Below are 14742 nucleotides of genomic sequence, written 5' to 3'. Positions count from 1 at the left end.
AGGCTGGCTGACTGACATGAGGTCAGTTCTGTTGATGGTCCCATCCAAGGCCTTGCATGAAATGCCGTCAGCTTTGGATAATTTTGTTGTCTGTTGAACAGGTATTACTGGTAAGAAATTCAGAGGGTCAGGTAGGACTAGACTCCATGACTTTTCCTCCCGTCCTGAAGCCGTTCGTCACAGTAACGCTTCCCCGACATGAGGTGTTGCCTTAGTTTCTCATTGCTGCTGTGGTAACAAATTACCACAAACTTAATGGTGTCAAACAATACGGATTTATTGTCTTTCAGCTCTGGAGGTCAGAAGTCCAAAAAAGTTTCCCTGGGCTAAAATCGAGGTACCAGCAGAGCTGTGTTCCTTCTGGAGGCTCCAGGGGAAAATTTGCTTTCTTGCCTTTTACTACTTCTAGAAGTCACTGTCTTCCTTGCCTCATGTTTCCTTCCCTTCATCTTCAAAGCCAGCAGCATCGCATCTTCTACGCTCTCTGGATTTCTGACCTCTGCTTCTGTTGTCACAATGCCCCTCTCTCTGCTCCCGGAGTCACATCGCCTTCTCTTTCTCTACTTCCATCTCATAAGCCTTTCAATCTCACCAGTGACATCAAGGAGAAAGTCTCAGGTGGTGCTAACACATCTTTGGCAACTTTCTAACCCTTGCTAATCTTCCTGCTTTACCCAACAGCAGGCCTCAGAGCTTTTAGCAGACCGCATATCCACCTGGATTCCAGTAAAGTCTTCACTATATTTGTTTTTACAGTTACCTTCTATTAGGAGTCGGTGTGAGTTTTCCATTTTCAGTGGTGACTATACAGTTACTTTAAAATTTAATATTAAAAAATGACTTGATATTTCAAAATATATGAAATGAGTAAATAGTCCAGAAAGGATGCAAATAGGACCCAAAAATGTGATGGCTGTTCCCAAATGACTGAAGTATGAGAAATACTAGCAGAATGCAAAGAACTGCCTAGTCAGAGACACAGGACCACAAGTTGCCTCTTCTGGGTGACTTTGTCAAGTTCCATTGTGAGTCTCTTTCCTACTCTATAAAATGTACATCATAAATGAAAATAATGTGTGTAACCCATGAGCACATGACAGATCCCAATAAGTAGTAACTGTTATTGTAATTATTTCTGTGATTGATTGAGTGTCAATAAATGAATTCCTTTAATTTTTCCTTTGTCATTCTCTAGGCATGACTTCCTCACACAATACATAGACTTGATAAACATGTCAAGCCTACTCTTGGTGATGAATGGTCTTGGATTATCCCGAATTCTCCTAAGAGACTGAGAGCTTATTTAAAAATTTCCCCTGAACATCATACCTCTTCAGTAGCCCTTCTCCTGATCTCTATATCACAGGTTCCTGGTTCCTATAGGCTGGGATCCCAGGTTCCCACATAAGCTGGCTGTGTTTAGCCATCAGTGGTACCCATGAGATATCGGAGAACAAGATGGAGTTATTTCTCCTCTTTCCTCTTTGCCTTGAGCAATGTCTCTAGCAAGGATTATGTCTTCACCTCGGCTCTAGCCCCAACTGACTGGCCTTCCATGGGACTTCCTTCTACCCAGTGATGCCTGCTTGGTAACATCACCTCTTCCCTCTGTCCCCAGCCTAGAGGTGGGAGTGGTTTCCTGTTGTAGCTAATCTCCGGTTGCCTCACTGATCACTGGCTTCTCAGCTCTTTTTCTGTTTGACTTTGGGCTAGTTATTTAGACTTTTGGAGCCTTAGTTCCCTCTTTTGTGAAATGGGAGAAGTTGTTGGATTGCTGTGAGGGTAAAATGGGAACACATAGAAGCTCAATGAGTTAGCCATTGCCATGGTTACTGCTTGTTCCTAGAGTCCCTGAAACCTTGCTGACATCTACTCCTTCTAGAAGCCTGCCTCTTTTGTCCCCATCATCTTGCACTAGCCCTGTCCATCTAAACTCTCCCATTCTGCCTCCTTGATCACCTTTCATCCTCCTCCTGTTTTTAACCTTGACCATGGGTGAATATGCTCTGCCCTTGGTTCTCCACAATTCTATCCCTACACTTACACCCATGATGTTGCTCAAGGGTTTAACTATCATCTTTACTCATGTAATTCCCAAATCTGTACCCCTAACTCTGAATTCTCCCTGAACTTGTATTACCAACTGAATATGAAGGTAAATATATAGATTTACTGAACCAAAAGGCAGTTTAGAGAACATGTAATCCAAGGGTCTCAAGCTTGGTTCCCTAGTGGGGACCAGGAAGATAACTTAAATGTGTGAGGCAGGCTGGGTGTAGATGACACATGGCAACTGATATTTGGCCTCAGTGTCGGGAAGACAATAGGGCATGGCGGAGGCTATGGGAAAACTGGGGACCACATGCACACGTCCAGTCTAAACAGGGCAGCTGACGCTCAGCTTCAGCCAACTGCTGGAGGCAGAAATCTGGGACTTTGTGCAAAATCACCCAATTTTGAAATGTTGGTAGCTAATTAAAATGTAAAACCCTGTGTAGAATAAACAAGTCACATCTGCTACCAGTTTGCCTACTCTGGTCTGATGCAATGTCCTCAATTTTAAAAGACCAAATGACAAGGGCCCAGAAGGGGTACGCAGTGGATTCATTGTTAACATTTGGCTCAGCTATAATCAGGATCCAGATTTGCTCACTCCAAATTCCCTCCCTCATATGATACTCTTTCAAAACTAACTCATTATCTTTTTTTTTTTTTTTTTTTTTTGGTCTTTCTTTCCCAAACTGGCTCTCCCTTCCAAATAACCCATTTCTGAGCACAGACTCAATTTTTCTTCTGTTTTCTCAGGCTAAAAGCCCATGCCTTCAACTCCCGTCTTACCATCCCTGTATTCATTCTGTCACCAGGTCCTCTCTTTCATAGCATTTCTGTCCTTCCTTTTGTCTTTTCTATTCTGACTGCCAGAACCTTATACCTATCGGGTTCAGGTGTCGGTTGCTCTCTTTATGTCCACTGCCTTCCAGTCAGAACCATGGTCTGTCTTAAAACATTACCTCTGCCTGGCACTCAGGTTTCTTCCGTCTGGCCCCACTGAAGCAGTCTTACTTCCTGTTCTTCCCACAGTTGTATTTCTTCCCTTCCCTTCCTTCTTCTGCTCACATAGTTCATTACCCATGGTCACCTCTAGGAGGAGCTCAAGGCCCTCCTCCCTTCCCTCTGGCTGACTTTGTTGACCAAAGGCAACTGGGTCACGTTAAGGGGTGAAACTTTAGCACAAAATCAGAATTATATTCTGTTTCCTCCTTCTCTTGAAAGCATCCTGGCCAGATTTACCTATTATTACCCCTGGTAACAGTGACAATCATAACAGTACCATTTTTGAGAGGTGACTACATGCAAGTCAAGGTGTTTTTCCTATAGTTTCTCATTTAAATCTCCTCCAAACTCTATGAACTATTCAGTTTTGAAGATGAGGACCCTGTGTCTGAGAGAGGCCTGGGGACTTGCCTGAGGTCGTACGGCTAGTACGTGATGGAGCTGAGATGCTATTCAGCTCTGTCTCCTCCAGAGCCTAGCTCTCAATCCACACATGATGCTTTCCGGCAGCACTGGTGTAAAGTCTGGTGGCGGGGCCCATGCCTCACTTCTCCATATCCTTCATGCCACCTCAGTTTTCTGATCTGTCAAATGGCAATAACACAAATCTGTATCAGTTTCCTAGGGCTGCCGTAAAAATTACCGCAAACTGGATGGCTTAAACAACATAACAAGAATAGATGATCTCTCAGCTCTGGAGGCTGAAATCAAGGTTCTGGCAGGGCCATATTTCCTCCAGAGGCTCTGGGAAAGAATCCTTCCCTGATGCTCTCCTAGCTTCTCGCAGTCACCGGCAATCCTTTGTGTTCCTTGGCTGGTAGCTCTAACACTCCGATCTCTACATCCGTCATCACATGTCCTTCTCTATGTGTCTCTGTGTGTCCTCGCCCCTTCTTCTAAGAACACCAGTTATTGGGTTTAGGGCCCACCCTAATCCAACATGACCTCGTATTAACTTGATGACATCTACGAAGACCCTATTTCCAAATGAGGCCACATTCACAGGTTTCCACGGACATGAAATTCAGAGGGTGCCCCATTCAATCCAGTGTACAACGTTTCAGTGTTGTCGTGAAATTTAAGGCACAAATCCTGGTGCCCAGTCACTCAACAAATGTTATTGTATTTCTCTTGAAATTGTAGGGCAGCCGAGTCCTGGGCTCATGCTGTCTGTGCCAGTCAGCTAACAGACCAACACAGGAGTTGGGATATTTAGAACAAGTGTTTATTGTCAGAGCACAGGTAGCAGGTTAACAACACCTTTGAAACTGCCTTCCTTTCTCAGTCTGGCTCAGGATATTTAAGGGAAAACCTGGGCTTTATTCCAGAAGCTACGTGATGGTTCCAGGGGGGTTGTCGTGCTTCATGGACCTGTCCCTCAGTGTGGTCCTCCGGTGGCGTTAGCAACCCAGGAACAAAGATGGGACTATTCTGGAAAGAATGCTGAACCAGAGGATTGCGATCAGTAAGCGTAAGGGCATTCATCATAAGTTTCAAGGTAACTTGCTATGACAGGGGATGTTCCAAGCTCTGGGTCAAGCTGCTGGGGACAATCTATTTTTAAGCTATAGAGTAAGGAAAAGTGAGGCCAGCGATGCTGTGAGGCCTCTACTATGGGGGTCCCAACCAGGCTCTTCTTTGCTCTCATCATATCTGCAGCAATAGGCTGAATGTTCATGTGCTGTCTGCTGGACTCAGGTAGTTGGCCTCATCTTAGAGTCTAGACAAACAGGTTTCCACTCCAGCTGCACATCAGAATCACCCAGGGGCATTTTAAAGAACAAAACTCAGGTTTCACCCAAGACAAATCCAATCAGAAACTCCAGGGTGAAGTGTGCGAGTGGGTATATTTAAAAAGCCACCCAAGTGATTGATCTAACACACAGCCCAGGGTTGAGAACCACACAGTGAGACTAATGTGGTCAGAGTCCCAAGAGAGAAAATCTAGATCATGTGATGGAGTTGCCTCTAGATGCAGCCTTTATTCTCCAGAACATTAGCTCAGTACAAAACCGGGCTAGTGCTTGGGGAAGATAAAAACCAGAAAGACTTGTCAGATTCATACTTGCGTAGTAATTCCTTCTTGTGGGAAACAAAGCACTGTTATAACACTAGCAAACAGGATTTGCTTCCAACCAAACTGTGCCCAGTGTGACAAAGGTGGAAAAATAAAATAAAAACAGAGGAGGGTCTGGGTGTGTCTGTAGTGTTTTCCGATGAAACTGATGGCTTTCAATTTAGTCTTGAGCCCCCAATGGCAGAAATGTCATCCAGAGAGGGCCAGGAATCAACTGTAGTTACTTTGCATGGACGCATGACACATCAAAGAAAAGCACAATGCAAGAGGCAGGTGTCAAAATGTGCAGAATTCTGTCACCGTTGTCATTCATTTCAAAGTGATCCAAGATCAGGAACCTAAGGAGACTGAATGGAATTTGAAATCCACCCTAGGGACTCTCAACATTAGTAAGTTTAATTGAGAAGCAAATTCAATTCAATTCAACATGTATTGCTTGAGGGCTTCCCATGTGTCAGGTCCTATTCTGAACAACTGGTATATTCCAATAGCGATATACACCTATCTATCTATCACCTATCTATCGATCAATCGATTGATCGATTGATCTATGGACCTATCTATTCATTATGCCTTGGGGAGCTTACCTCTCTGCAAAGAGCTTAAATTGTACACTAGATATACAATTGGGTTGAGAGGATTGGAACATTGAGGAGAAAGCTTATTCTTGCTGAGAAAGGGAGAAAAGGATTTTTCACAGCCCAAACAGAGTAACTGCAAAAGATTTAAATGCTTCAGGAGGCTGAGTTCACTATTCAGATGAAGACAATGAAAATTGGAAAGTCAGAGTGAGCCCCCCACCATCATGCCAGAAGGTATTTACAAGGGGTGTTAAGCACTGTAGAGGAGACAAAAGAAATTAAACGGTGAACGAAAGCCTAAGTGAAGAAATTAAATTCAGGTTTCTGGATGAAAAAGAATGAGAATCATTAGTGTAATCTGCTTCAAAGGCCAAGAACTTTATTATAGCAGTCCAGGGTACTTTCAGCCATTCGCGCTTTGCATGCCAATCACGTGCCATTGGACAGAAGCACAGAACTAAGAGACAAGGCTCATTAGCTGCAAGTTGCTCGCCGGGGTTCTGAAGCGGTGCAGTGTCCACTTCTGCAATGATGGAAACGCTCCACACTGTGCTGTCTAATATGGTAGCCACTGGCCAGATAAAAATATGAACGCCCAGTTACATTTGAATTCCATATAAACAACAAATGATTTTTTTTTCCATCTAAATATTTTGGGACGTACTTTATCTGAAATTCAAATTGAACTGACTATCCTATTTTTTTTCTCCCTAACTCTAGTTACCCTAGCCGTGTGTTTCTACTGAGCACTTGAAATGTGCCTAGTGGGACTGAGAAATTGTCACGTTATTTAATTTTGATTAACTTAAGTAGCCACATGTGGCAAGTGGCTACCACATTGACCTGCTTGATCTGAAGAGACAGGGCACATGAGAGGACCTCTGTCAGCGTGATTTTATGAGGGACAGTTTTCGAACTCAAATTCTCCATCGCTGGCTCTGAATGTTGGGAAGCCCTGCCTCAGTGCACAAGGAGCCAGTGAGCCAGTGCTGGAAGGTCTTCAGTGGCTTTCTGACATAATAAAGAGTACAATAATCATAAGCAATTTATTGAGCAATTGTTATGTGCTGTGATACACACTAAATCCTGCCAATAACTCTGTAGGTAATATGTGTAGGTAAATATTATCCCCACTTTATGAGTGAAGAAAACAAAGCTCAGAGAGGTTAAGTGACTTGCCGAAGGGCACAGAGCTAGTCTGTAGAATAAGCAAGTTTAAATTCAGGTCGTATGACTGACCAGCCTAGCTTCTAAATGATTATGGGCACAAGTTTTCAAAGCCAAGACTTAAGAAACTCTTAAAGCCAAATTGTAGGTGACGAAGAGGATTGGCATAGGTCTCAAGAGTGCCAAATGGGCACAGAAATTGACCATGAGAGGCAGAAAGAGGGTGAAAGGAGGAATCCTGATTTATCCATGTTTAGTAAGTGGTGGGATTGACTCCAGCCAAGTTACTTAGCTTCCTTGAGGCTCTATGATCTTGTTTTTAAAATGAAGTGAAACTTCATTTTATTTGGGGAATAAGAGGAGAGAATATGCAGGCAACGTCTTGGCATACACTCATAAAAAATAATTGTATATGATAATATACATAATAGTTATATTTTTCCTAATAATGAAAGCAAAATCTGTAAGCCTTACAACTCACCTAAGAGAGTTACAGTGATGTGTAAAAGGTCTCAAGGACATGATTGAACTTTCATGTTGGAGAACATAGATCTACCTGGAACATTTTAGAAATTTCTTTAGCATCTTGAAAAAAAAAAAGAGGGGGATAGGGAATGTGAAAGTCTTGTTACTACCAAGCCTGTGACAATATCAGTGAAGTCAGTAAATTTAAAAAAAAAAATTCATTTTGGGGTTTGAAGTACATATGGCATTTTGACCTGGTCAAAGCTATTTGTTTTCACCTGTAAAAAAATGATCAAATGTGTAAAACACTGACATCCTCATGGACTTCCCTTTACCCTGGCCCCATCCCATCCCCTAATCCGTCATTCCTGATCTCCACCTGAAGAAGTGGTTCGGGTCAGGACTGAGTAAAGGTAAGGAGCATCTGTGCTTCCATCGCTTAGTAATTACATTGTGTTTTCACATTTCCATATGTTTTGAGTATGCTCCATCAGAAAGAACACCTTCCTTCACAGTGGAAAGATGACACAGACCTGAGTTATGAGCCCAACTCTGGGACTCTTAACACTTCCAGAGAAGACAATAAAAATGTGTAGATATGTAGAAAGAGATTTATTTTAAGGAATTGGCTCATGCAATTATGGAGGATGGCAAGTCTAAAATCTACCAGGTGGGGTCAACAGTCTAGAGACCCAGGAAGAGCCCATGCTGCAGTTCGAATCCAAGGCCATCTGATGGTTGAATTCCCTCTTGCTTGGAGGAGGTCATTCTTTTGTTCTATTCAGACCTTCAACTGATTGGACGAGGCTCACCCACAATATGGAGGGCAATCTGCTTAATGAAAGTCCACTGATTTAAATGTAAATCTCATCCAAAAACATCCTCACAGAAGCATCCAGAATACTGTTTAACCAAATATTTGTGCACCAGGGGCCAACCAAGTTGATACATAAAATTAACCATCACACAGTGTAACCAGGAATGACTACACCCATTCAAGTAAAGCCCAAGCACTTCTCTCTAAATGAAGCCTCAGGCTTTTAGACCAAGCTCGCTGGCTCAAATCTATAAACCAACCTGGCTCATAATCCTAACAACCTTTATAGTCTAGTTTCACAAATCTGGGCAGATGAGAAATGAGGGAAGGAGGTAGAGAGTGAGGACTTGCTAGAGGCAGATGCCAGAAACAGTGAGAAGGGACAACTCACAGCCTGCCAGTGAGGAGGAGACAGAAGATCTATAAAAAGTAGACAGAACTATAAAAGCTCAGCTGCCTAGGGCCTTTGAGTGTTAGGACAAATTGTTCTGCTTGCTTCATGGAGTGAAGCTATAATACAGCCCAGTACAGCAACCAATGTTCTTAATAATATACCTGGGTCTCTAAATAACAGTGCGTGTGGATTACCTGTTATAAGGGGTGGAATGGAAGAAAAAGGACAGTTTTAAAGGGTGGGGGAAGGGCGTGGTAATCACTAGCTGATGTGCTTTCCCTCCATTCCAATCCTCACTTGCGTATGGGGAATACAGCAAATTATCTGTTGTCTCTTTTATATTTATTTATTTATTTATTTTTCCAGTAGCCATTCCCCTTTTCTCAGGGCAATGGTATCCAGATCTCATTTTAAGAGAACTGTGCTTTCCATCCTCAGACATGTAATTTGGGTGAGATTGATACCACGCCTTCTCCAGGGGTGGCCCTTTGGCTTAAGCAGATCTAAACATGCCATTTATCCTTTTGATCCTGCTTCAGAGGGGAGCACATATCCCAAATGGCTATTTACTGGGGCGTCTAAGAAATAGAGGCTTCCTTCATCTCCTTACTAGATGGTGTCTCATGGGGGTGTGGTCTAGATCTGCTGTAGCCATTCTGCTCCTGCGAAGGGGGAGCCTAGACCGTCCAACTGATGAGACGAAGTCCTCTGTGGAGATTGAACATAAAGCCGAAACTACAAAAAGGAAAGAGGAGAGAAGTTGAATTCTTATGACATCTGGATCAAACCTCACCTGAAGCTGCCATAGAGTTTTAATTCATATACACTAATGGATTCCTTTTTTCTAATTATACCAATTTAAACGGATTTTTAGTTGTTTGCAGTGAAATGATACCTGGCTGATATAATAGGTGATTCCTGAACAGGATTTTGAAAGAGGAGTAATATTTTGGCCAGAAATGTGAGTTGAAGGGTATTCCAACAACAGCAATAATAATAACAATATTAATAATATGAACTATAGCAAAAATGTATGCTCCCGAAACTATCTAGAACTTCACTTACTCCTCACAAAACCATATGAGGTTGGTGTTATGATTATCTCATTTTAGATGAAGCTCAGAAAGATTAAGTGACTTGCCCAAGATCACACAGCTGAGAAGTGACCAAACAGGTCAGCCTGATGACCAGGAATATGTTCTTCTCGAGCTGCCTGTCTGCCTCCTCTATCTAACCTTCCAGGCAGATATGTGAAAAGAAGAGGGGGCTGAAAGACCACTGTCAAAGGAGTGTGAAACCACTGATCTGTATGGTGATGATAGGGTATGGGGCAGGCAGTGAGGCGAAGAGGTTGTAGGACTCAGTGATGGACGAGGTGTAGTTGCAGCCATTACTGTTGTTTATGCAAAAAAATGCCCAAATCTGTAGACAATTTTTGTTAAGAGTTTATTTGAGTCCAAACTAATGACATACACCAGGGAGCAAGATCTTAAATGCTCTGGAGAATAACAGTTTTGCAGTTTCTTATATCTATTTGAAAGTAAGAAGGGCGGGTAAGGAAGAATATGACTGAAGGTAAGAGAGAAAGCAAGGTGGGAATCAGATTACAGGATAGTTAGTATTACCTGCTCTCATGAGGGTGATCAGGCTTTAGAAGGAGTAGTCTGAAGGGGGCATTTCAAAGGTGTGTTAACCTAGACAAGCACACACAGAGTGGACAGGGCTTGCTTAAGGCGAAGATAAACCTTTTATTAAAAAGTTATAGGCCTGGGCATGACCACCCACCATGACCTGCCCCGTTAGGGATTTATGATTAGAGCATCCTGTGAGGTTACTTTCCATAGAACCCCTTTTTTGTCCATATTAGCATCCCTTGGCAGCCATGCAGTTTTGAAGTTACTCACCATCACTGCCAATAGAGCTATCTATGCCCAACCACTGCACAAGTTCAAAGTGGGGTTATCTTGCCAAGACATTATATATTACTTATTCATGCAACAGCCATTGAGTGTCTATGCTCAGGCACCCTGCTTGGTGAGCAAGATAGTCAAGGTAACTGCCTTTGAACCTTACAGTAGAGTTGAGAAAGACAATTTTAAACAAAGTTACACCTGTAAACATATCATTACCAACTGTGCAAAAGGCTGAGGGCCAAGAACAGAGTGCTATAAAAAGAATGAGGGAGACTTAGTTTAGATCAGAAGAGCATGTGCCAGCTTGTAGGGTAAGGCCTTCAGCAGAGGGCTTGATGTTCAAATGAGCAGATGCATTCTAAGCAGGAGAAATTGCATATGCAAAGAGGGAGATTGATTTGCATGTCTAAAGAACCAAAGGAGTCTAAATGGTTGCAAAGTTAGTGGGTGAGAGGTAGGCACAGGCTGGATCTTGTAGGGCCTTGAGGCCACCTCAGGACTTCCTCCTTTAACATTTCCTGGAGGCACTGGGCCAGGCCATACCCAGGGAATAGGGATATAGTGGTTAATAAGGATGATAATAATAATGGCTAATATTTATTAAGTACTTACCACTTGCTATTAGAAATACTGTTTTAAGCACTTTGATGCACCTACTCATTTAAGCCTTCCAGCAACCCTATGTTGGAAGGTTGGAAACTAAATAACTTTAGTTAGAAACAAAGTGATTTTAGTTAGAAACATGAATTTTCAAGGTCGTACAATCAGTAATTGGCAACAGGCAGTCTGACTCCAGAATTCCTAGGCATTTATGTTCTTAATATGGGGGAGTGTCAAGTAAGAAAAGGTCCAAACCTGTAGAGAATTTTTATGAGTTTGAGCCAAACCGACAACAAACGCTAGGGAGCAAGATCTCAAATGCTCCAGGGAATAACAGTTTTGCAGCTTCTTTTATGCATTTGAGATTAGGGAGGGAAAAGAAGATTACACAGAGGCGAGAGAAAGCAAATCGGGGATTGGATTATAGGATAGTTAACAAGATTATATGCCCTCTTGAGGGTGGTTGTGGCTTATTTCAAAGGTATGTTAACCTAGATGCACAGAAACAATGGACAGGTCTCCCTTAAGGCAAAGATAAACCCTTTACTAAAAAGTTATAGGCCTGGGATGTGACCACCCACCATGACCTGCTTATTATGATCAGATCACCCTGTGAGGTCACTTTCCATAGAATCCTCCCCCTATTTTGTCCATATTAGCATCCCTTGGCAGCCATGCAGTTTTGAAGTTACTCACCATCACTGCCAATAGAGCTATCTATGCCCAACCACTGCACAAGTTCAAAGTGGGGTTATCTTGCCAAGACATTATATATTACTTATTCATGCAACAGCCATTGAGTGTCTATGCTCAGGCACCCTGCTTGGTGAGCAAGATAGTCAAGGTAACTGCCTTTGAACCTTACAGTAGAGTTGAGAAAGACAATTTTAAACAAAGTTACACCTGTAAACATATCATTACCAACTGTGCAAAAGGCTGAGGGCCAAGAACAGAGTGCTATAAAAAGAATGAGGGAGACTTAGTTTAGATCAGAAGAGCATGTGCCAGCTTGTAGGGTAAGGCCTTCAGCAGAGGGCTTGATGTTCAAATGAGCAGATGCATTCTAAGCAGGAGAAATTGCATATGCAAAGAGGGAGATTGATTTGCATGTCTAAAGAACCAAAGGAGTCTAAATGGTTGCAAAGTTAGTGGGTGAGAGGTAGGCACAGGCTGGATCTTGTAGGGCCTTGAGGCCACCTCAGGACTTCCTCCTTTAACATTTCCTGGAGGCACTGGGCCAGGCCATACCCAGGGAATAGGGATATAGTGGTTAATAAGGATGATAATAATAATGGCTAATATTTATTAAGTACTTACCACTTGCTATTAGAAATACTGTTTTAAGCACTTTGATGCACCTACTCATTTAAGCCTTCCAGCAACCCTATGTTGGAAGGTTGGAAACTAAATAACTTTAGTTAGAAACAAAGTGATTTTAGTTAGAAACATGAATTTTCAAGGTCGTACAATCAGTAATTGGCAACAGGCAGTCTGACTCCAGAATTCCTAGGCATTTATGTTCTTAATATGGGGGAGTGTCAAGTAAGAAAAGGTCCAAACCTGTAGAGAATTTTTATGAGTTTGAGCCAAACCGACAACAAACGCCAGGGAGCAAGATCTCAAATGCTCCAGGGAATAACAGTTTTGCAGCTTCTTTTATGCATTTGAGATTAGGGAGGGAAAAGAAGATTACACAGAGGCGAGAGAAAGCAAATCGGGGATTGGATTATAGGATAGTTAACAAGATTATATGCCCTCTTGAGGGTGGTTGTGGCTTATTTCAAAGGTATGTTAACCTAGATGCACAGAAACAATGGACAGGTCTCCCTTAAGGCAAAGATAAACCCTTTACTAAAAAGTTATAGGCCTGGGATGTGACCACCCACCATGACCTGCTTATTATGATCAGATCACCCTGTGAGGTCACTTTCCATAGAATCCTCCCCCTACACTGGAGGAAGAAACTCCTCTACCCACAAGGTTCTTTTAGCCTGATAATCAAATAAACTTGAGACAGATTGGCAAGAGAAAATGACCACATTTAATTACATGCATATGTATGGGAACCCCACATACATAGGAGAATCAGAGACCCTACGTACATGGGCGGTTCAAAACCAGAAAAGGAAAATGAGGTAGATATGGCATTCTGAGCTAAGGATCCCCTTGAGGCTTCAGAGAGGAAGAAGGCCATTGCAGGGCAATGGAAGGGCAGACGTTCAGTAATTAGAAGTTTGCCCTGCCCTATAGACAGGCCAGAAAAAAGTTATCTCTGATAATCTCTTATTCTGGGCAAGACCCCTAATTCAAATTCTTCTAGGTAGTTAAGGGGTTGGGGGTGGACAGAAGTTTCTTAAGCCCACAGTGTCTTGGTTGCCTTTAGTTCAGAACAATTTGCATACCACAGAAGCACATCTTGGGGTAACTTGTTCTGAACCCCAACATTAACCACTATGATTTACTGCCTCTTGTCAAAGATTAGAGGACAGTCGTCCTGGTCATTTTAGCCACCCAAACAGTGCTTCAATTGTAGGTAGCTAGTTAAGAAGACAATTTCCCAAAATTGGCACAACATAAGAACTCCTGTGGCAGTTAAAACCAGACCCTTCTGGAGATTTAGATTCAGTAGGTTCACCCTGGAATTTGTATTTTTAACAAGTTTGACCAGTTCTGGCTCGGTAGTTCAGTTCGATGGCTTTTGCTGGACAGATCCTTGTTTGGGGTCAGTCACAGCTTCGCTGATTTTCTAGATGTGTGTCACCTTGTGCAAGCAGCTTCACCTCTCTGAGCATGTTTTTTCCATCTGACTAGAGAAGGTAATGATATAGATCATCTCCTAGGGCTGTTGTGCGGATTAAGTGAGCTGCGCAAAATGCTTAGAGCACTGTCTGATGTGTGAACCATCATGATGTTAATACCATGGTGATGTTGACTAGACGCTGAAGACGCCTCGTGATTAAGTGTCATAGATCACGGCTGGTGCTTGGAGGACTGACCTGGGACAGGGCCCAGTCCTTTTGACCTTAAGGTACGGTTCCCAGATAAAATACAGGCTTCCAGTTAAATCGGAATTTCGGACAAACGACGAAAAAAATGTTTAGCATAAATTGTCTCCCAAATATTGCATGAGACATATTTATACTAAGCAGTCATTCGTTGCTCATCTGGGCGTCCTGTATTTTCATTTGTTAAACCTGTCCACTGCAACTTTAGGGCAGAGCTGGCCCCCATCCCAAGATACCCGCTCTGCGCAGGGTGCAGTACTCTGGGAGGTGGCACTCGCCAGGCACCCCAGTCGATCCCAGAGGGGCCGCTCGAACTCCCGCCCCGCACAGGCAGCACTAGCGGCGCCCGGAGCGGCTGAGCCCCGCCCCGCCCCGCCCCGCACAGACGGTACCGCCCCGCGCGGGCCAAACCCGTCCGTCGGTTGGGTTGTGTGGAGTCGCGCCGCTCCCTCCCACGCAGTGTACTCAGGCGAGGCCAGAGACTCGCTCGCTATGTCGGCTGCGGAGGCGGGGGGTGTTTTCCACAGAGCCCGGGGCAGGACCCTGGACGCGTTTTCCGCAGGTACTGCCCGTCCCGTTACCTGGGGAGGGGATGACTACAGGGCTGCGGAACCTTTCTCAGGGGGAACTTGCAGTCCCGGTGTGCGCGCCACTGGCCGGACCGGGTTC

General features: G+C 43.4%; 1 protein-coding gene across 1 annotated transcript in view; it reads left to right on the top strand.

Moving 5' to 3' along the window:
- The first annotated feature begins 14455 nt into the window (after positions 1-14455).
- The window catches only part of CPPED1 (calcineurin like phosphoesterase domain containing 1), a 106665-nt gene continuing 106378 nt past the window's right edge, over positions 14456-14742 (top strand). The window contains exon 1 of the mRNA XM_023529639.1: positions 14456-14635. Coding sequence (XP_023385407.1) covers positions 14566-14635 — 70 coding nt within the window. The 5' untranslated portion in view covers positions 14456-14565. The remainder of the gene's footprint in view (positions 14636-14742) is intronic.

Source organism: Pteropus vampyrus, unplaced genomic scaffold (assembly GCF_000151845.1).
Source record: "Pteropus vampyrus isolate Shadow unplaced genomic scaffold, Pvam_2.0 Scaffold40, whole genome shotgun sequence".
Lineage (NCBI taxonomy): Eukaryota > Metazoa > Chordata > Mammalia > Chiroptera > Pteropodidae > Pteropus > Pteropus vampyrus.
Note: the sequence above shows the minus strand (reverse complement) of the source record. Positions and strands in the feature narration are given on the sequence as shown.